This window comes from Styela clava, chromosome 8 (genome assembly GCF_964204865.1).
Source record: "Styela clava chromosome 8, kaStyClav1.hap1.2, whole genome shotgun sequence".
NCBI classification, from domain to species: Eukaryota; Metazoa; Chordata; class Ascidiacea; order Stolidobranchia; family Styelidae; genus Styela; species Styela clava.
The window spans coordinates 8,789,361-8,811,336 of record NC_135257.1 but is presented as its reverse complement, the minus strand read 5'-3'; the positions used below and the strand labels follow the sequence as shown (position 1 = coordinate 8,811,336).

The 21,976-nt window shown below is 35.9% G+C and overlaps 2 protein-coding genes across 2 annotated transcripts; one reads left to right on the top strand and one right to left on the bottom strand.

Moving 5' to 3' along the window:
- Positions 1–1,201: 1,201 nt before the first annotated feature.
- Positions 1,202–8,061, top strand: LOC120345779 (uncharacterized). The gene is made up of 8 exons (XM_039415328.2): positions 1,202–1,751; positions 2,295–2,503; positions 3,757–3,870; positions 4,258–4,404; positions 4,672–4,727; positions 5,225–5,406; positions 6,277–6,327; positions 6,796–8,061. The coding sequence occupies exons 1-8, from the start codon at positions 1,631–1,633 to the stop codon at positions 7,008–7,010; spliced, it is 1,095 nt and encodes a 364-aa protein (XP_039271262.2). The 5' UTR covers positions 1,202–1,630; the 3' UTR covers positions 7,011–8,061.
- LOC120345778 (protein unc-93 homolog A-like) lies at positions 8,021–14,539 on the bottom strand. The gene is made up of 7 exons (XM_039415327.2): positions 13,797–14,539; positions 13,245–13,364; positions 12,596–12,702; positions 12,341–12,429; positions 10,694–11,093; positions 9,908–10,142; positions 8,021–9,193 (listed from the first exon to the last, which is right to left on the bottom strand). Exons 1-7 carry the CDS (start codon positions 14,209–14,211, stop codon positions 8,964–8,966), a joined length of 1,596 nt encoding a protein of 531 aa, XP_039271261.2. The 5' UTR covers positions 14,212–14,539; the 3' UTR covers positions 8,021–8,963.
- Positions 14,540–21,976: the final 7,437 nt, after the last annotated feature.

The following is a 21,976-nucleotide window of genomic DNA, read 5'->3' as shown; positions in this document are numbered from 1 at the left end:
ATAAACATTTCATGCAAGCCAGAAAATATCGTTGTTTGTGACATATTATTCTAGGTCTAGCCTTCCTTGGAGTTACCGCACCGTACCTATTTAACAACGTCTTATGAGCTAGTGCTCAACTAAAATTGCTATTTATGGCAAGGATATACAAGTGTTTAATATCTTACCTATACTTTTCAACACCTCCTTAGAATAACTGGACTAATATTACCGGTAACTGAAAAAAACTATGGAAAGGCTACTCAACGCAAAAGCGAGCAGTTGAGTACATCTGATATTCATCCGACCACTGGGGATCCACCTACAGCTGACTAACTTGACTGTTACGTCGTGCAGAAGTCTGCGTTCATTGGCCCATGATACCGGAAAAGCAGAGAAAATAGGACAGATGGTAACACATATTTATTGTAGTAAAAGCGTCTTTTCTGTAAAACGTGCAACTTTTGGAAGTGGGAACAAGGCAATATTTGTTACTAAATTTCTAAGGAACATTTTAAAATCATTTTCAGGTAGTTACCTGATGTGCGCTACGAAACTGAAAGATAAATGGCCTCGGCTCGCGGCCTATATGTTAAAGGCGGCTATTAAAGAGTGAATTCGGGATTTTATTCTGATTTTTATTTTTTACGCCGGTTTTGATCTTTCTCCCCACCAATTGTAAATTAACTGTTCCAATTTTAAGCTAAGAATATCATCATTTCTGACGTCGGAATGCGGATATTTATAAAGACGATAGTTGACCTTCTTATGATTTTACTTTCCTATTTCATTTTTTTTTTCGTATTAAATGGTGAATAAAAACCTGCAAAGTCTTTCCGTAGATCTTGAAAGTTGTTTTGAGTTTAAATAATAATTAAATAAATAGGCAATAATGGCAATTCGATTAGTCAAATAATGATTCCTTGGTCAAATTTGGGAAAAATTTCGCACAATAATTTGTTACCTTGGTTGACAATTTCAATTTTACGAAACGGTGTTTGCGCGCATTATGCAAAACTTAGAATTGAAACGATACCTAAATATGACTCCTCAAATTTGTCGTTTCTGTTTGTTAGCAAGAGCCGTGGGTAGACTAATTCTTGTGGAATTCAAGGGATTGGAAATTGGAATCACTTGAAATAAATTCAAAAATGAAATCTTTCCGCGGCACGCCAAAATCTTTCCGCGGCACACTGATATGCCGCGGCACCCTGGTTGGGAACCACTGCGTTAACTAGATGTTATCAAAGTGACTATAGTCACTTTTATGTTATAACGGCTCTCGTACATTTGAACCCACGTAAATTTGAACCCACGACAATTGCACCTGTATACTATTGCACCTATGGAATTTTTTTTTGTTTTGCGGATATTTGAACCCATACTAACCCTAACCAATGAGCATATGCTCATTGCCCTAACCCATGGGTTTTAGCACCCGCATATAGATTGAACCCGCGGGTATACACATGGATTCAAATGTACGTGGGTTCAAATGACCTAGGTAAAGCTAGCTGACACTCTGTACGGTCACCGTTATGACAAACCCACTAGAAGTTATTGTGGTACGAAAACCAATTTTTGCATTACCGGTACTGTCTGATACCTAATTCAGTGTTTTGTCAAGTTAAATACTGTAATAAAGGTCAACATGAGTGTTTTTGTATTTGACAACATTCTGGAGGTTATGAATAAATTTGAAGAGTATAAAGCCGAAACTCAAAGCAAATGGAGAAAAATAGAATCAAGAGGACCACTGTTTCTTCAACCAGGTTTGATCAACTTCAAAATATTGCCTAGATCTTTAGATTTAACACACAACGGAACAAGGGCAGTATGGCACCAATCTACCATTATTTGCATTATGTATGAAAGTTTGCTCAGTAGTCTACTATCTGACTTACTGACTAACCTACAGGACTATAGTTTAATTAGTTGTAGAAGCATTATTTAGCCCTTGTTCTTGGTATTCTAGTAACAAAAATGAATTAGGTAAACAAATAATTGCATTCATCTGCTCATACGCAATTTTAAGTAATCAAAAATTACTGTAATACTGTAGTCTATGATTTCAACCAATTGACTTGTAACATAGGAAAGCGACATATGATAATTCTGTAATTTGTATGACATGTGATACATGTTTGCTCATTCTGACCACCAGACAAAACAATTGATCGCTATCGTTCAACTATTTAATATTAAAGTATTTATGTATCCAATAGAGTCCTGGTCCTCGTATATACATCTATAAACATTTTTAGATTGTATTTTCATCTAATTTACATATTCACGATCTGTTTTTATCAATTAAGGTCCTGATACATATGAAACCATTGATCATTTAACAACAAGAGGTTCATCAAATTATAATCGGTTTCTCAACTGGGCTCCTCTTCGATCACTCAATGATCATACACCTTATGTATCTATTGGACGACATATTTATGGATGCTTTTATGGAGTAGATCCAAGCCGTCCAAGAAAAATAAAAAATCTTGAAAAGGAAATGGAATATATGTCGGTAGGAAAGCAGTTAATAGTTTGGAGTTCTCATTGCATGCCGAGTCCTCTACGGCAGTCACCAACTATCTTCATGTCACAAGTTGCTTTGGTTTTATAGCTATTGCCTATTGGTAATATTTGGTTAAGATAAAATATTTCCTTCTATTGTGAATTTTCCTAGTGCCACTGCCACAGGAATCTTAGCATACTTTAGATAGATAAATATTTATTTTCATTGACATGTGCCTTCCAGAGTGGAATCTCCTTGCCAATAACAACACATTATTGAAATCCAGTAATGGGCTATTCCAAGTGACACTACAGGACAATTCCAGAAATTTTGCATGTTGTTAAATTCAATATATTTTCACATTTTCAGCTACATGTTTTGTTTCATTGTCCAATCAGTTGCTTTATTGAATATGTAAAAAATTGCACAAAAGTTACACCCAACCTTACTTAGTAGATAAAAAAAATATAGTAAAATATAGCGTGACACTACAGGACGGCAAATCCACCATGCACTAACAGTACGTTGTGTTGTGCTGTAAATTTTTGTGATGGTACAGTGGGAGCCCATAATATTTTCTGGTGCAGTAGCTGAACTACCCCTCTATGTGTTGCTCAAGTTACTCAATGTAACACTGTGAATCCATGTCAATAATGTGCATATTGTATGTGACACTACAGGACGTGACACTACGGACATTTTTCCACTTCGGAATAGCGGCATCTATCATCTCTTGAAATTCTGGTAATAAATCGTTAAATGGGTGAAGAAATGTTCTACAGCACTGCAAACATTCAAACTTTATTAACTTAAATCCAGTGCGTCAATTCCATATGAAATAACTGTACCACACAATCAAACACTTTGTGTCAGGAATCATCACAAAATATGTCAATTATACCAAAATTTCTGCATTTCAGGCCATTTTTTATAAACCATGAAAAACCTGGGTGAAATTTTAAATTGTTCGATGAAATGAATGCAGTCCAATAAAATTCCAATGTCTTTTGATATCAAAAATTAAAAAAAATTACTTTCACTACCTTTTTTAAAAAATTGATGGAATTCAACTTTTGCTTGGAATGGCCCTAATGTTCTAGTCTAATCCATAACTACAGAAGTAAAATCAGACTTAATTTGCTTTCAGAAACTTGCTGCCCTATTATTTTTCTAAATGTCCTTTTGTACTGAACTTTCGAATGGTAGATAAAAGAGCCTACCTCCCAATTGCTGTGTGTATATTAATTACTCTTAATTTCAAGGAACAAGAAAGAAAAGAAGCAGCAGAAGAGAGGCAAAGTTTTTTGGAGATGGCTGATGTTCAATGTCCTGCAAGAGCTCGACTCTTTTATGTCATTAAATTTCCTACTCTCAAGGTACGTGCTGCTAATAAAAAATTCATGATCGATTGCTGACAACAAAATTTTGTGTCTATTAGGGCAATGCTTTCATCATTTAGTTCCAATGAAAATCAGCATATTCAAATATACTGTATGTCATATTCCTAAAGTTTGGTGATCATAATTTAGAAATAAAGTTTATAAACAACTAACAAGTTGATATTTTTAAACAAAGTTAATATTTGTGTTTAAATTACAGATAACATTCGATGTATTATACATAATGATTTTACAACACTATATAACATTTTTCAATTTAATAAATAACTACACGAATTATCATATTCGTCAGCCATTATAATTATAAGAAATGGCAATGAGAAATTGACTTCATTTTTCATAAAACTATGAATTTCATTTCAGACGCATGTTCATGAGAAGCGAAAAGCCATGGCACAGTTGTTTGATAAAATAATGAAAACAAATCCATTACAACTTCATGTTAAGCATACATATGTTATGGAATTACCGCACGAGACTTCACATTCTGATCATCCATGCCCTGATTTCGTGAGTGAACGTGACATATAAATAGATCATTATAACAAGAGAAAATATCAGGAATTTAACTATCCCTCAGTATGCGGTAAAGGCAGTTTTACCCCCTGATGGCTTTTAATAATATTTTATTATGTCATTTAGTTGTTTATTAATATTCAGTTTCAGTTTATTCTATATAATTAATGTCCAAGTCTCTGGATAAAAGTAATACATTGGCAAATGGCAAGATTAACATGTCTATATTTTCAATACTTCAAATTTTTCCACGCTCTTTAGAGCATCACATCAAACAATAGAATCGGCGACAGGGCAATGCATGATGCCGTTCAATGGTAAGAAATTTTGTTTGGTTTAAATGCTGGATTTCAATTTTTCAAAATGACTATATAGAATAGTGATTTTTGACGTTTTTGGTGGAGCTGAACCCCAATGAAACATTCCAAATTTTCAGAGAAGAACCCCTGTACAATACCTCGTACGCCGTATTCAAAACTTATAACTGACAAAACAAAATGATACTTATTAAAGTGTAGCAAGTCAACAATACTGACAATCCTAATAGGTGTTCAATTACATTTAAACAATATATTTTATATAGGTTCGCGGATTTGAATGTAAATTTGCGGAACCCTGGGACTGGATTGTACTTGCAAAACTCTAGGGTGCCACAGAGTCTCCGTTGAAAACCACTGATATAGAATTTGATTTTTGATAAGTTTTGTGATATCAGTCTCTGTTCAATCTTTATCCATTTTATGTTTACTCCGGACCTGAACAAACAATTTCGATTAAAATGGCGTATTTGATGTACCAATTCTTATGAACATAGGTACATGCAAGGAAGGGAGGAAGGAATAAGCCATGTTGTTATAAATACAGATGATACTAGTGATTTCATGAGAGATGCGAAAGAGGAATTTTCAACTTCAACTCCAAATTCTGTTGATGAAATTGCTCAGAAAATTATGAATCAAAATAAGAAAACATTTTCTTCACGAAAAATACATCCAGGTTAGTTTAATTAACATAACTTGAAAATACTCTAAATATCATTATATAACAATATTTGGTACTCCCGAAGTATGTAAACCAAGATGGCGGAGGACACTGAAAGTCTGAACGTAGTATGTGTACCGACTACCAGGTTAGGGTTAGGCCATAATTTTATTCCAATTTTCCTTATTTTAGTTCTATTACGAGTTCGGGGACTAGCCAAGTGACTCCCGTAGTATTTGTACCTGTAATTATTCCTAACCCTAACCTGGTACACATGCTACTGATTGGTGTCCGACTGTCCGCCATCTCGGTTCACATACTCCGGGAGCAACCAATATTTCATAAAAAGTGTCTTTGAATGACCTTCTAATAAGGGATATCCCAAACCATTCAAAAATTTGAATAGATCCAATATGAGTGGATAATACAGATATTTGGGTTAGAAATAATTTACCATTTGAAAAATTGTTATTTGAGCAATTAAAAGTTTTACAGTAAGGCCAAAATAGCTTTTCTTTATTAAAAATCGTAATAACATAAGAATGAAACAAATCATTGTTTATCTCAACTTTCCTGCATTATCTTAAAACTAGTTGAATAAACATTGAATACTACATACAATCTACATAATCTTTGTTGAACGAAATATGTTCAATAGTTCATATTTAAGACATTGTTCCAGAATTTATTCATTATAGTATATTATTCAGTTTTGGTTTTGAACTGAATAACATTTCTACCATTCTGTTTTACTACCCCAGGTTTAAATATTGGTAAATAAAAACTTTTTTTCAGAAAAGTAGGGTCTGAATATCTTTTTGACATCAGATTATTAGTTTGGAGAAATTAATCACATTTTTGATCATTGGTTTTCATTTCTTGCAGTCAATAATGAAGATCATGAGGATGAACTTCGTTCACTAGTTTCAAAAACAGGTAAAAAATTCATATCATGGTAACGATAGGATTGGTTTCAGTTTTGACTGTTTGCCAATGTACCGGTAATTACTTTTGTTGATATAAGGGTACTCTGGTTTAGATATACTACTGGCCTTAATAGAATACATTGATATTTAATTTACTAAAAAACTATGAGTCTTTTTATATTACTGTAATATTAAATTTGTAACATTTCACCACATTTTTGTATTACAAACTGTAAGTCCAGAGGATATACAGATATTATACATTGAACTGCAAGTCTTTTCTTCTTGTCTACTTCTTACCGCAGATACGTATGTTTCCCTTGCCACAGATAGGAATAACATAATGTACACTTCTGCATCAAACATTTAAGCATTTTTGTACTGTTAGTACTTTTATTTATTACTCTCCGTTTTAATTGACCTCAATATCTGACATAGAATTCTAAACAAATTGCAAATTGTTTTAATTGCATATCAGAAAAGATAAAAGAAACCATGCAACCTAGTTCATCAGGAATACAAACTGTCAAACATCATTGTCAGACACAAAGCAGCACTAATTCCAGCGACCCTGATGAATTTTTTTTGTTGTCACTCGTTCCACAATTCAAGATGTTGTCACCGCGGAAAGCGTCAGAAGTTCGGATAGAATTTTTGAAGGTTCTTCATAAAGCGCAATTTGAGAGTAAATGAATCAGTTTGGTTTGCAAATCGAACAAGAGCTGGTATTTACCTCTCATGGTTAGTGATGGTAGATTTGGCCTAGTGGTTAAAGCAATGATCTATGTTGGCGTCGTGGCTTAAACATCTCGGGTTAAAGTCTCATGCCTATCAATACCATACAATCTCACCCAGGGTGTAGTAAATTGTGTAGGCAATCTAAACTGAAAAGATTAGGTACCTCCAAAATATACCTAGTATAGTTTCTTACATAATATCGTTATATGTCTGTGGATACTTGTGCATGGACATGAAAAATCGCTCATCGAAGGTATTATATGATAGTTGGTTTGGTCCATCCATCTACACAATTGCCCTGATTTGTGCTTTATTTTAGTAAAAGTGTGAAAAATACAAGTACAGCTGTGGTTGGAAATATTTTAAAATCATATTAATTTTACTGCTATCTGATAAATTTGCAGTGTTATTATATTCACTCAAAATTCTTAATTGTGAGTACTTTTTGCCTCATACTTGCCAAGTTGCCATTATTTATATGTATCTAACATAACATAGTGTTGGATCTCTACCATTACTTTCCAAGACTGAAAATTGGCACCCTTTCGTTCAACTAAAATAGAATTGATGTTTTCTTTCATTTGCGCTATAGTACTTTAATCATCCAATTGCAATTCTTTAGCAGCTCATGGTGTTTCAGTTGTCACTGGAACAAATCCTCTTTAAAAATATTATCTTGATGTCCAACTTCCCTGAAAACGACCGTCTCCAAGAACGGATAATCGTGCAATAGAATTTGTACCTGGGAGAACACCTTGCGTTTCATATCATTTATTACAATCATATTCCAAAATTGTTTCATTCATATAAACTGTCACTTTTGGTTGTCTTCTGTCGATGTTTTGTTTCTATCGTTATAAGTTATATATTTTGTTCTCCCCTTCCACTTTATACTCGTTTCGACATGAAAATATACCTATTTTAGCTTTAATAATTTAATTCTTTATGCGCTTTCATTCACAACCTTGTCTTTGCACTCTTATATTATTTTTAATAAAAAAAATAATGCACAAATATAATTTAACAAAAATGCAGAAAATACTTTTCAAGTATTGCCTTTGGCAATTGCATAACTGACTTTTATGTGGCGGCAATAATGAGTCTGTAAGCGTTATAGTGGTGTCACATGAACTTGCTTCAAGCAGTCTCACCAAAAAATCCAACCCTCGTTTATTCGAACGCCATTGCCGCCAAACGGTCAGGGTGACTGTGAGCAAATCGGTAACGCTCTCTTTTCATTAGTAAATAGTGTGGTACCGTTAGCGGTGGTGCTCACTCCCACTGGCACATTGATCGTCTCTGCAAGAGTAGCACTGATATTTGGTTTATAAAATCGTTATACATAAAATCACCGAGTGGCGCACAGGGCTGTGGAGACTGGCAGATTTACAATCGACTCCGGAGTGGAAATGTTTTTGCTCAGAGTGGAAAAAACGCTCAAGAAATGAAATTTTGGACCTCCCGAAGTATGCGCACCAAGATGGCGCACAACCTGAACTCAGGTTGTGTACCAGATTAGGGTTCAGGTTATGCGACATCTTGGTGCGCATACTTCAGGAGTACCGCTACAGACTTAGAACGGGTTATCAGCTATTACTAGGAAAAATAAATTCGATTGTTGAAGTACAGAAAATTTTCATGACAAAACTCCATAGAATTCCACGATAAAGCTGTTGTGAAATCAGTTTCCTAAAGTCTTTGTACGATATATATTAATTATTGCTCACGTTATTCTGCGACAATATTTATCTGAAATCTTGAGGACATCAACAAAAATACTTAACGAATAAATGATTATTGTATTACATTGCAAAATCAAACCCTGAGTTATACATGTTATCATATTTCAACATAATTATATTATTCTATCTTAGAGGCCTTTTTCGGTTTTGTGGAAACGCGCACAGATTATTTCGTTTCTTCATGGAACCGTTTACGTTCCACTTTATGAAAATAAATTTCAGCGATTGAATAGCAAGTTACTGAGAAAGTCAACATGGAAATTAAAATGATGATTTTAGTGTCGACACAGATTGATGTTCCCAATGCAAACATGATTGTAAATCCCATGCTGGTTAACAACGATAGCATACTGAAAGCAACACTCTTGTTCTTGGCAAAATATTCCGGATAGGTCGCTGTGAAAATAGTCAAGAAAAACGTACGTGATAAATGGCACCAAAACGATAGTTTTGCTTGTAGTTATTACGTAATTATATTCTTTTGTATTACAAAATCCTCATATATATATATAACTATTAGGTGGGTGGGTATTAGTCACGATATTATATGTATGCAAATATGCGGAACGATTGTCACGCGATCTTTCGTCGTTTTGCCATGGAATATTTTGTGATGAAATCATGACACCTTCGAAGTAATATGAACATAACAATGAGAAGATAAATTACCATGCCTGGTGTGGCAACGAATATATATTGTTTGAATGTTATTATTTCAGACCACGTAAAGCAATTTAAACACGTAGCTTTCCATGAAGCTTATTATTCGAGTCTAATTTTAAATTTTGAGGACTGACTTAAAAGAATTCGTTTAACTCGACCATTTAAAGAGACGTCTTGAGGTTTATCAGAAAAAAATGCGTATCTTCATATATAAATTTAGTTTATAATGAATCGAAACACCAACACGCAATGGACATAGCCTACTTTTGAACGATAGGCTTTGAAATATTCAATTCATGTAAAGGTCACTCAAACGTTAAATAATTGTAATTTAAAACAATGTAAGAACAAAGGGAATAGTTTATTGTTAAAAGCAGACTGGGTCAACCAACAATTCTGAGTCTTATTTTTTTTTAAATGCCAATTTTTTTTCATTTAGAATATTACCTGCAACGGCTGCTTGTCTCACGGCATCCGGCAGACCAAAAAAAGCGATAATGGAATAAATCTGCCAGGCCTTAGACTCCATAGGATGCCAAAACATGCAGAAAATCAATACCGAAGTTTCCAATACGTAGGCAAGTCCGACGAAAGAGTTTCTGCCAAAAGAAGCAGACAGTCGTTGAAAAAGTACCGATCCTACTGTAGCTGTCACGCCGAATAATGCCATGGCCAACCCAACCTAGAAATGTGAGAAACATTAAATAGAAGCAAATAGTTTTGTTTATGTCTCACATAATTTTGGCAAAGGCGACGCAAATGTATTATTTAATAACTAAATACTACTACATTTCATACGGTTTATTTTCTGTGTTCGAAACACGTCTAACAAAGCTGGTTATTAAACGATATCGGGTTTTCCCTCATAATCTCAACAAAACTTGATTGAATTCTATCGACTCCAACATCAAAATGAGCATTTTACCATTACATGCACTGTGTCAATGAATGAAACATCTCATATGCGATAGAAATCCCATATGAAAAAGATGGGTCCAACAATTGCAAGAAATAAAAAAATGAAAATTATGTGATATTCGATTTGGCGTTTTCGTGCATTTGAATCGAAGATCATATATATTGCTAACGCAGTGTTGTAACTGAATAGTGATTAAGTGGCATAAACTAAAAAAACGAGGGATCAGCACATGAATTTGGTTTTTGAATAACACGAATCATTTCCGGAGTGACAAATAATAACTTTTGCAAGCGTTTACCGTGATAAAAACTAACCTGTTCTACTCCAAGTGGGCAAGAGATGAATGATCTCGTTATATCCCCGAATATGAATCCCATCATCATCCCACTGTATATGTTCAAGGGAGCGATGAGAATTTGAAGAGGTGACACCATATGCCTTAAAATCTTAGTCTGAAATCTTCCGATTGCACGTAACGATAATCTTGAGGAATTGTCTTTATTTTTAGATGAATGAGATTCTTTGAGAAACACTTTATGGAATATCAAAGATAAAATTTGTATCAATCCATAACCTACGAAGAGTAAAATTCTTAACAATGAATTTTCTACGCCGAAATTGTTTTTCGCGGACCCCATTTCTTCTTGAACCACGTCATATTCATAGCAATCTTGTGCGCCACATTGAAATTCTGTTATATCCGTGAAATTTATGCTGGAATAGGAAAAAATTTGTTACTATCTACTTATAACATCTTGGATATTTTAGTTCAGATCAAGGCCGGATTGAAACGTTGAAACCCTAGGCCAAGGCTACTCAACTATTTTTACCGAAGATCCGCATACAAAACGTCAAAAATATTTGGGTCCGGTCTTTCTAGAAATATATATTTCGGCATCCTTAAACACGCACTCCCTCGGCCGACTAATGATTATTAGCTAATCAAGATTGCCTATTATGGCGTTTCAGTTCTTTTCGTATATATATTTATTTGAATCTATAAAAGTGATTTTATAAAAGGAAACTTCAAAAGTGGGGCTAATGATCCAAAATAAAAAAAAATTAGGCGCGGTGCGAATCGAATACCCAAAAGGTCCGGATTCGGAACGCGGTCCGCCAGTTGAGTAGCCCTGCCCTAGGCTACGCCATTTGTGAGGCTCTTCAATGATATAATGAAGAATTCACCATGTCGTCAAAATAAAAAATTGTCCGAAATTAAATATAAAATGCGTGAAATACGATATTTTTGTTACTGGCAGGATCGTAGTCTAATTACAGTCATTTGGACTGTAAGTTGAATTTGTTTTTAAGGTTAAGTAAGAGTTTGGCAAATTTCGAAAGATTCATTTGCACGGCCGTATTTAATTTTTCAATCTTTTGAACGGTAAATATTTGTTACAAAAATTATTAACCGAATTAAAAAATTAAACAACTATCAGATATTTAAAATTTTAAATCTGTTTGAATCCAGAATAAGCATTTACTAATTAAAAACGACTTCAAAATAGTTATTAATAGATCAAAATCGAATTTCGAGGCCACCAAGAAATGAGGCCTCTAGGCTTCAGCCAAGATTACCCCATGTATGGTAAATGCGGCCCTGGTTTAAATGGATATCGAGTCCGTTTTCAATATACCCAACAGTCGCATCAGAACACTAGGAGAAAACACAAATTAATCTGCAAATGCAAATTTTTATACTATGTTCCTATATTTTGCTCTGTAATTTCAGAAAATATAACTTCTTTCACAAAATCTTAAAAGAACAATTATTTAAACAACTCCATATAAATACATATCTATAAATAAAAGCTGAAAAATGTTCAAAATTATTCCATGTTTTTCGGAAGAATCAATCTTTTTTCAAGAGTTACGTAAGTAACAAAACAAATATTTGTACTTTCAATTTTCTCTTGAGTGTGAACATTTTGGAGTTTAGTAAAATAACTTCAAAGACTTGCCTGGTTAAATTATTTATCGTTGTAGCGTTGTTACTCATCTTCTCAGAATCGAATACCAATATAATATACGCTATAAGGTTTCCAGCTATCTGAAATAGAAAGGAGTGTTGGCAATGATTGTACGCATGATACCCCATTGAAAATTGTCCTTTGCCTACACAGTAAAATAAAAATACATTCCATCAAAAATGCAAATGCTAGATTACTGGTACGTCTGTGATATTTTCTTCTAGCAATAATCAAATCAAAACAGACCTGATGAATTGCAAAAATAGCAAAAAATCTTCCAGTAAACCATCTAGTTTGCTTCCAAGTTAATTCAATCAGATCCACGTCTAGTTCATTCTTCTTCCTCGCATTTCCTGCATTAAAAGTTGTTAATAAATCTTATGCATGAAATGACCTCATCTCTTTGGCTTATAAATCAAATCGCATATTGCAAAAAGCTTTCTCCAAGTGCAGCCGGTGTTATCCAATATATCTAATTCGCCAACGGTACCAAGGTTTTAGAATTTAAGCTGAACTCGACTGGAATGTCAATAAAATGCAAATCAAGGATTCTAAATTACCTGTTATTTTTGGCTGGCAGAGCTCAAGTTTGCAATGCAAAACTTTTATATTTCAGCCCCTAAAAAGCAATGAGGTTGTTAGGATCTATGATTACCCGTCCTCCTGACCGTAATAGCCCACAATCTGCAGAGTGATCCAAATTTGACTATATCGATGATAAAATTGGAAAATATTTCGATTTGAGTTATGCGACCATGATAATATAGAAATAGTAGCATGAGATTTTAAAACTCCTTTCTAGACAATATACTGCCCAAAATGCCGCATTTCCACCAAGTGCATATACCGAACATACTAAAAACGCATTATTTAAGTTAACGTTGCATTTCAATACCTTTGAAAGTGTGCTTAGCATACTGCGTTCCAAATTGCGCGTTGAACATTGTTATGGCTGGCCATACAAATGCCTCCCCAATTCCCAATATAGCGGCGGCAGGATAAAGACTGTGCTTCACTGAAAATAGAAAATGTTTTATTCAGCAAGAGAATAACATCAGTGATTGTTATATTTTAATGAGGATCGACAACCTGACTTCAGTGAAATGAAAGAAATTAAGCTCGCAATTTGACAAATTGTGTAACCTATGCTGCAGCCTGCAACGTAAAGATTTCTCTCCTTCTATACTTAGTAGCGGCCAGCGCCCAAGTTCACTGCAGACCTTTGATTAAAGCGACGGAGTGGAAAAACTGCATGAATATTTAAGTTGAAATATACAATAATTTGTATACTGAAGTTTCAGTGATGCTACTTTAGGACCGAGGTTATAACGGAAGGCCGCATTGACGCACGCATGACGGCTTTTCGTCAAAACAAACTTCGGCGTGGGCACGTCACTAGACTTGACGCTCTCTTGTTCTCTCTTTTAAATTACACTGATTCACGTACCTGGGTAGAGATTTGCCAATGTGTAGGCAATGAAAGCGATGTCGCTCATCAGCAGTAAAAATTTTGCTCCGAAGATTTGAAGAAGGAATGGAACCACTGTTGCATTTAATACTATTGTGGTCGCATAGCAAATTGCCAAACTTGACGTGCCCAGGGATTCTTCAAAATTTAACGACGATTGAAGATTTATTACTCCAGAAAATGCTGCAAAAATTCCGGCGGCGCCAATAGCGAGAAATGTGGATTGTCTGATTATAACACGTTGTTCATTTTTAAAATAATGTTCCTCGTTTTTCATCGATATTTTCTCGCTATTGTTATTATCTACCATTGCTTCAGTCATTTCCCAGTCGTCTTGAGTGCCTGACTGGAATTCCAATTCAATTTCATCGCAATTTTCCTCAGCGTCGGCCATTATACAGTAAACGTACAGTACGATATCTCATCGAATGTAGTGTTTCGTACCTCACTGACCGCACGTCGCTTTCACTAATGCGATTAGCTGAAGGTTGAGAGGTACTTGACCAATCGTTAACGTTAGTACGAGTTTTATACTATTGTTCCGATTTGAACTGTTGATGAATATCGACTGATGTAATTACAGGTTTGCATTGACAAAAAAGCATGCAATTTAATATATTCTGGCCAGGTATTTCATTTCACCAGGGACAAACAGTAGCGCAGTTCAATTCATGCTTAAGAAGAATTGTTCCTATCACTTGGTAATTCATCATCAACAATCATTCACTTTTTAAATCTACAGTTATTTGAAAGTGAACCAAAAACTCATACTGCTGAAGGTATTGTAGGATCGTTTGTCAGTCTAATCTAGACTCTAAAGTCTAGAAGACATATTCGGCACTTCATTTTTAAACCTTGGTAGCAGACCTGCATTAGTTACGAAATAATATGCTTCATCGGGCTTGCCCAGACTCAAATACTGTATATGTATATTGTATTTTGCGCATGTAAAGGACTGTATTCTTCCTGTTGTAAAACACACAAATGGTTCGAGGCAATTTTGGGGGGTATTTCAATAAAATTCACTCAACGTCAGACGCGATCGACTGCCCGAGCAAGGCGGTCGACCGTGTTGGCCACCCCTGCTCTAGCTGATTTTGATACTTAACAATGTAACATCTGAATTCTTATTTTTACCCTTACTATAAACACAAAAATAATTCAGTGGCGGCGCGTGGTCATTTTGACAACCGGGGCAAGCTACTGCGGGACCAAGTCACCTCCATCTACGGGGACAGGATGAGCGCTGTAAGTTCTCCCATCACTTTATGAGTATAAAAACCATTCCATCGGTAACAACCAATCGGCAAAACGGACAATTTTTAACGATAAGAAAGTGTCTTTAAAACCGGTCCAAGTCAAGGGATTAATAAATATAGACATAGTTTATTTTGAAACCTCTTTCAAAAGGAAAGGCAATATTTACCCAGATAAATACAATGACATATTAACAGAAACTTCGGGAAAGCAGACAAAACCTAAAATAAGGTTTAAAACGTTACTATGAAGAATAGAAAGTTAATGCAAAGATAAGGACATGCGTCGCTCACTCATAGATATATATGCTGCTAGACTTCTACTGCTTGAACATATAGGCAACACGCCGCGGTTTCTTGGAAGCAAAATGCTCAATAACGCGCTGATTAAAGTCATGCATCCCAGAAATAACGTCTCTGTGAATGGATAAAACAGCCAAGGAATTTAATCTATCTTGCTTCATTGTGTTTCTGAGATACGTTTTAATACGCTTCAGCGTTCTGAATGTTCGCTCTGCGTCGGCGGAAGAAATAGGCGTCGTCAAAATGATGTCCAGAAATTTTGCAGACGCCGCAAAGGTAGTTACTAGAGTGTTATCTATGAGGAACCCATAGAGCGCGCAAGTTGATGTGATGTTCAAAAAAGTTTGATTGGTGTATATACATCGCAATTCATTTTCCAATTTACCCACGTTTATCATGGGGTAAAATTTGGAGACAGTAGCCAACAAATGGATGGGAAATTGACGTGCAAATTTTGAAAAATTTTTGGGGTTCATCAAAGAGAACGCGGCAAGGTGTTCAGTGCGCAGACGATCGCCTATTTGATTCACCAGAATGTCACAGCATTCCTTTGCAGACAAAATCAAACGCTGCGTTGTATGCCCGCGGCGTAAAGAAGCACTCCATGTGTCGTCGTATTTTATTGTTTCCCGGATACGAGATACAGCATCGCAGAAGTCTGAAATACACGACTGCACAGACGCTCCATCCATTAGCCTTGACTGCAATGCGCCGTATAATACATCCACGTGATAGAATATTGTGGAGAAAAAAGCGAGAAAAAATGAAAACTCACCATTTTCTAGCAGACGCTTTAGACCTGCCGCCTCCCTCACAGAGCGTTCGTTCCAAACCGGAGAGCTCTGAATGCCATTGAAACACTCAATGAGCTCAGACCTAATTTCGGACACGCCCTGCACCACGCGTGATTGGAAGTTCCTACGTGTTGGTGCACAAGCTGGGAGACGGCGGCTACATATCTGGCGAAGGAGGTCAGAGCGCTTCGGCGAAACGGAAAAAAATGAAGAAAACCCCGAAACATTTGCAAAAAATATGCGGACGAGAGGGGTATCAAGACACATATTTTTATTAACGAGGTTAAATTGGTCTGCATAACAATGTAAAAAATGCGCATGAGGAAAATCTTCTTTTATATAAACTTGAACACCATGTTTCGACCCACTCATGACTGCCGCGCCGTCATAAGTTTGAGCTATCAATTTTGGCTTCGCGTTGTAAGGCTGTAACACTTCTTTCGGTACAGCCGATATCCCGCAAGCCGTGCGATCAACGATTGGTACAAAGCTGTGAAATCTCTCGGTAGGTTTACCATCTTTCACAAACCGAAAAATCACAGCCAGTTGGGAAACGCACGTGATGTCAGTTGTCTCGTCAGACTGAATCGAAAGGAACTGGCAATTCTCAATTTCCAGAGCCAAATGTTGTAAATAAATTTTATACATTGAGTCGAGCAAATCATTTTGGATATCCTTAGATGTCCCTTTCGAAACAGTTGCGGCATCAAGATGATCTCTCAATACTGTATCTAGGGATGCGGTGTATTCCACCATATCCAAAAATACCCCTCTATTAGAAGAGCCAGCCCGTTTATCGTGCCCACGGAGGGACAGCTCGTGACAACCAATGAACTTCAAAACATCTATCAATCGACCGAGAACATGGCGGTTTTTTTCGGCGTTTTGGTTGTGCCGACGAATAGAAACCGCGCGTCCTTCATCCAACTGTGCTGCAATATTAACATTTCCGAATGTTCGGTATTTTACTGCATTGTCCAGATGCTCCATAGAAGATTGATGATCCCTGGCACGCTCGGAAAGATGTTTAAGATCTCTAAAACCAAATTTACACCAACGTGAGTCACGGGCGGTAGCAAAAAGTAGGCAATAAAAACAAAAAAGTGCATTTTTGTTCTCGCTGTAACACAACCATTCGTGTTTTTTATACCAAGTTTCTGCGCAGAATGTACGCCGACGCTTTCCTCCGTCATGGGATTGTTCCAGTGAACAATTTTTTGGTTGATAAGGCCCAAGACGTTGTACCTCTAATTTTTGTTCCAGCGGCAGCTGCGAAAACGGAGTGCGAAGTAGTGCATCAACCTTATTCATTATGAGGTCTAAGGCTAAGAAATGCGAAGCCAGAAAGAAGTGAGGAGCTCAAAAGGAATGTGGAAAATCGAAAGCAAATGGACTAAAGGTCTCTAACTGATTCAAATAGCGAAACAAGCGACAAAAACGAAGGCGAGGAAACTATCAACTCTTCAAGCAACCAACGAACGAGAAGGAATGCGTGAATATGTCAACACGTTGTTGTAAGAAACGTCGGCATTGTGTCGTCATAATTTCGGGGCTAGCCCCGATCGGCCCCGATGATTTAGTAAAACAAACGAGACAAACGCGGCGAGTGGAAGATAAAAGAGAGAATACGATATACAATGAGCAACCGGGGCAAAATCGGCGTCGCCCCGTCGACGTTCGGCGAAGGCTTTGCGAGCGAAAAATGAACCATGTCGGGAGAATATGGCTAGTGTAGACAGTCTGTGCAACCGATATTGAGGTATTTTTCGAATATTTTTCATTATACCGAAAAAGCAACCGGGGCATTGCCCCGGTTGGCCCTATTGACGCGCCGCCACAACGAGAGACTCTGGATTTCCTGAAAATCCGCTGGATACTTGAACGTTTCCAATATACAATTTTATTTAGTGTGATTATTTTGCTTTTTCATTCATATTCATTTTAAGCTTTCTATTTCATGTTATTTCGTCATGCTGTGTTAGACCCCATCTAGGGTGTCGCTGCTCGATAACCAGTACTGGTTTTTCAGCGTTTCCCTCCACCCTGAAATGCTATTCTTATTTTATTTTATTCTGTATATGTAGCTTGCGTATTTTCAAATGGTGGAAAAATAAATTACTGATACTGATACTGATTTCTTTTAAGCGTATCGCATTGTCACTTTCTTTAGGTAAACTATACCCTGTACACATAATTCCGTATTTGAACGTAAAATGAACAAAGAAGGTTGGATTATGTTTCATTTGACTTGAATTGAAGACTGCCAATTTCTTCTGATGTCTATGCAGTTATCGCTTAAACTCAATCGTTTCCGAAAGCTTGAACATTCGTTGTTTGGTGTTAATATTACCTGTGACTTGATAATTTTGGCTAGATCACATATTGGTCGAATATGGCTATATTAGGTCTAATCATACTTCTGACAATTATTGATTATTATATTTGGTGTAAACTATTTACCATCAGCTAAGCATAATAATTTTGCCAATATGTTGCCATAAACTGTAGAATGCATCAAATGAATAAACTCTGATTGAACTGCTTGGCGAGATAAATTGACAAAGAATCCAAAACTACCTGTCACTGAAACTGTCTATGCAGATTATTTCAATATACTTCGTAACTAAGTTGCACTTCATAACATTGATTATTATTATTTTTACACCCACATTTCTTTTAAATTATGTAGTTTTACAAAAAATAAATATTATTTTCGATTAGGCTAACATTTACTAACTGTCTTCCCGACAATAAGCGTGTATTCTTACCAGCAAAGAACAGCTGTGCGCCATATTAATTACCACTACCGTACGCATGCATGATATAACACATAAATTCAGATAGCGTGCGCAAAATAAACACGAAAATTTCAAAGTCCACAAAATGTTTATGAACGTTGATCAAATATGATACGATACCCGAGGTTTAAATACGTTGATATTGTCATTATCCGAGGAACGAAAATCGGTGCAAAACTGATGTAGAAGGCAATCCGATCGATACGGTCAAATGGATTGGTTTATTGCGCCTTGCCAATATAATGTTGATTATGTGAGACAGTGAAACGCGTGCTGTCGTTTGGCCGCTGCAATAGCCCTATGGATTATCTAATAGTCACTACATACGTGCTCATATATGTTCGAAAAACATGCTGAGGTTCTCCAAGTTGAACCCTATCAACTAAATGATACCTTCGATATCGACGGAACACTCACATTTAATTCGCAACGCCATAACTGTTTAATCAATGTCGTAATATTATTCACATTAATCGTCTAAATAAGTGGTTTGCAAACTTGTTAAACTTGTCTTTTTAGAATTTGTCAGGTCTCGCGCCCCACCTCAAAAATACCCAGCTAACAATATAGTCTAGCTACAAATACCAGATAGTGAGACAAAAGTATATTTTATTCAGAAAACACGTTAGATTTGATCTTGTCCGTTTTTTTTTTGCTTTTTTGTTTTATTCAGAAAACACGTTAAAAATACGTGTATGGAACGTGAATGAGGAAATAAATGAAAGGTCCAAAAACAAAAAAGAGATAAGATCAAATCTAACAAATATTTTAATTAGCCTCACGCCCTCAAAAATTTGCCTACGCCACACCGTTTGAAAACCACTGGTCTAAATGTCTAATTAAATTAGATGTTTAAATTTGCAAAATATGCGCAAATACTTATCAAACCGTCTGCTTCAAACGAGGTTGTACAACTTGGATGTGAAGGTTATAGCAATCGACCATAATGCAATTACCTTGTGTATACACAGTCTCGTATTTTGTTCCAAATCAGTCATAATTAGATTCAAATTGATAGTCGTTGTAATTAGTGCGCTTTGAAGTCAAATTTATAGCATGGCTGTACTAGCCAGATATGCTGGACTTTTCAAAACCATGAATGGAAGTATGATCGAGTATGACTATGTAGAGCAGGGGTCGACAACCTTTTGTCGCTCGCGGGCCAAAATTAAAAGTTGCAAGTCATTGGCGGGCCGCACATATTTTTAGAAAGTTAAAAACCGAACGGATGACTGATGAATCACATTTTTTCACACAAATCAGAAGTTAAATTTTAAGCAGTGCGCAAAGACTGACCATTTGAATATTTTCTGCGCCATTAAACCATTTGCACTTAGCATCAACTTTTCTGCGTTTTGTTGCCATTTGTCTAACTTATAAATAAATTATAGACTCATTAAACGAGTAATTGTGAATTATATACTAGGTACGTTATAATATAATTTAGTCTACACGTAAATTCTTTTGCGTCAAGGGAATGAGTTACCCTGATATCGCCTACATACATCATACGAGTTTCAAGGCTTATCAAATTGGAGAATAGGTTCGGCAGTTCGTGATAGCGGCTAGCGCCGATCAAAGTATATCCGTTCGAGTTTTGCTATATTTAAATCCTTCCAGTTCTGACGGTGGACGACGCAGATTCTCTTGCTATTTTCACGCAATTGATTAATACGTTGAAAATTTGCACGAACCTTTAAATTCAACATACTGTCCAATCTACCTTTGTGATTAGCGTACTATGTTGCCTCATTGCCACCGACGAAGCCTCCTTTCTGGGATGGGGAACAATTCACAAGGAATGCGCTATTCTATATTGTAACGCTACATCCATTTTAAAAAAAACCTTACTATCTCGAGGCTGTAATTAAACGCTATGGCACCAGAAAACTCATAGTCGCCATACCCCGCGTCGTCGTCGTCTTTGAGCACGATTCTATTATAGATAAATAAAACATATATATATAACTGATGAATAAAATTATGAATTCATTTTTTGAAATAAACGGGTCTAAGATAAAATATGAATTTGAGGTACTTCAAATACTATAATTCCTAGTTTCAATAAATATTTGAGACCATAATTATCAACTAATTGAACAAAGGGAAGATCTTTAACATTTTAAACCGCTTTTATTCTTAAAAAAGTCTCTGAACTCAGAAACGATTTGAAAATGAAAAAAAAAAACTGCAAAATTGAATAACGAGACCCGTAAGAGTTGATGCTTCCAGGCTTCAGCCTACCCTGCCTTATGATATATCCCGAACTGCTTATAGGTGACACACCCATCTTCGACTATACTGAATATTGAAAACGGTTGGTTCAGCGGTTCAAGGACAACGTCTTAAAATCCGATAACCTATGATAAACCGACTAATCATAACGCTGTACGGAATTAAAACGGTGGTTGCTATAATAAGTACATTGGATGGCACCGAAAGGCTATTAAAATTTGAAATTGGATTCCAAGAAATTGATAATTGCTATTGCGGAAATAAATAATTCTGTTTTCATGCGTTTCTCACGAATTGGGCCAATTGGGTGTAGTTTTGTAGTTACATAACAACTAATTGGCTTCAATCTGACTCGCAAATCAACCATCTTTAATCATATATATATATATGTAACAAAAATAATTGCGAACAAAAACCTCAACATATAATATACATCTTGTCATCTTCCAAACTGCCATTTTCTTCAGTTCTGTTAATATCAAATTACTGCAAGGGATATCGGTCTTGAAATAAAAACTATTGCACTGCACTATTGAATACATTAGAGATATGCATACTAAAACACACGCAGTACGGAAATAACGCTACTTCTTGTCTGCAATAATTTTAGACGTCTTTCTGAATTGTACGGATTTCCTTTGAACGGAAACCGTTGACACTGGAAACAACGTATACCTGTAGTAATATTTATTTGCAATATTATTCCCTCGACGATTAGAACAGTTTTAATTAGAATGCCTCAAAGCGTCGCCTAAACGTAAATCCGCATCGTA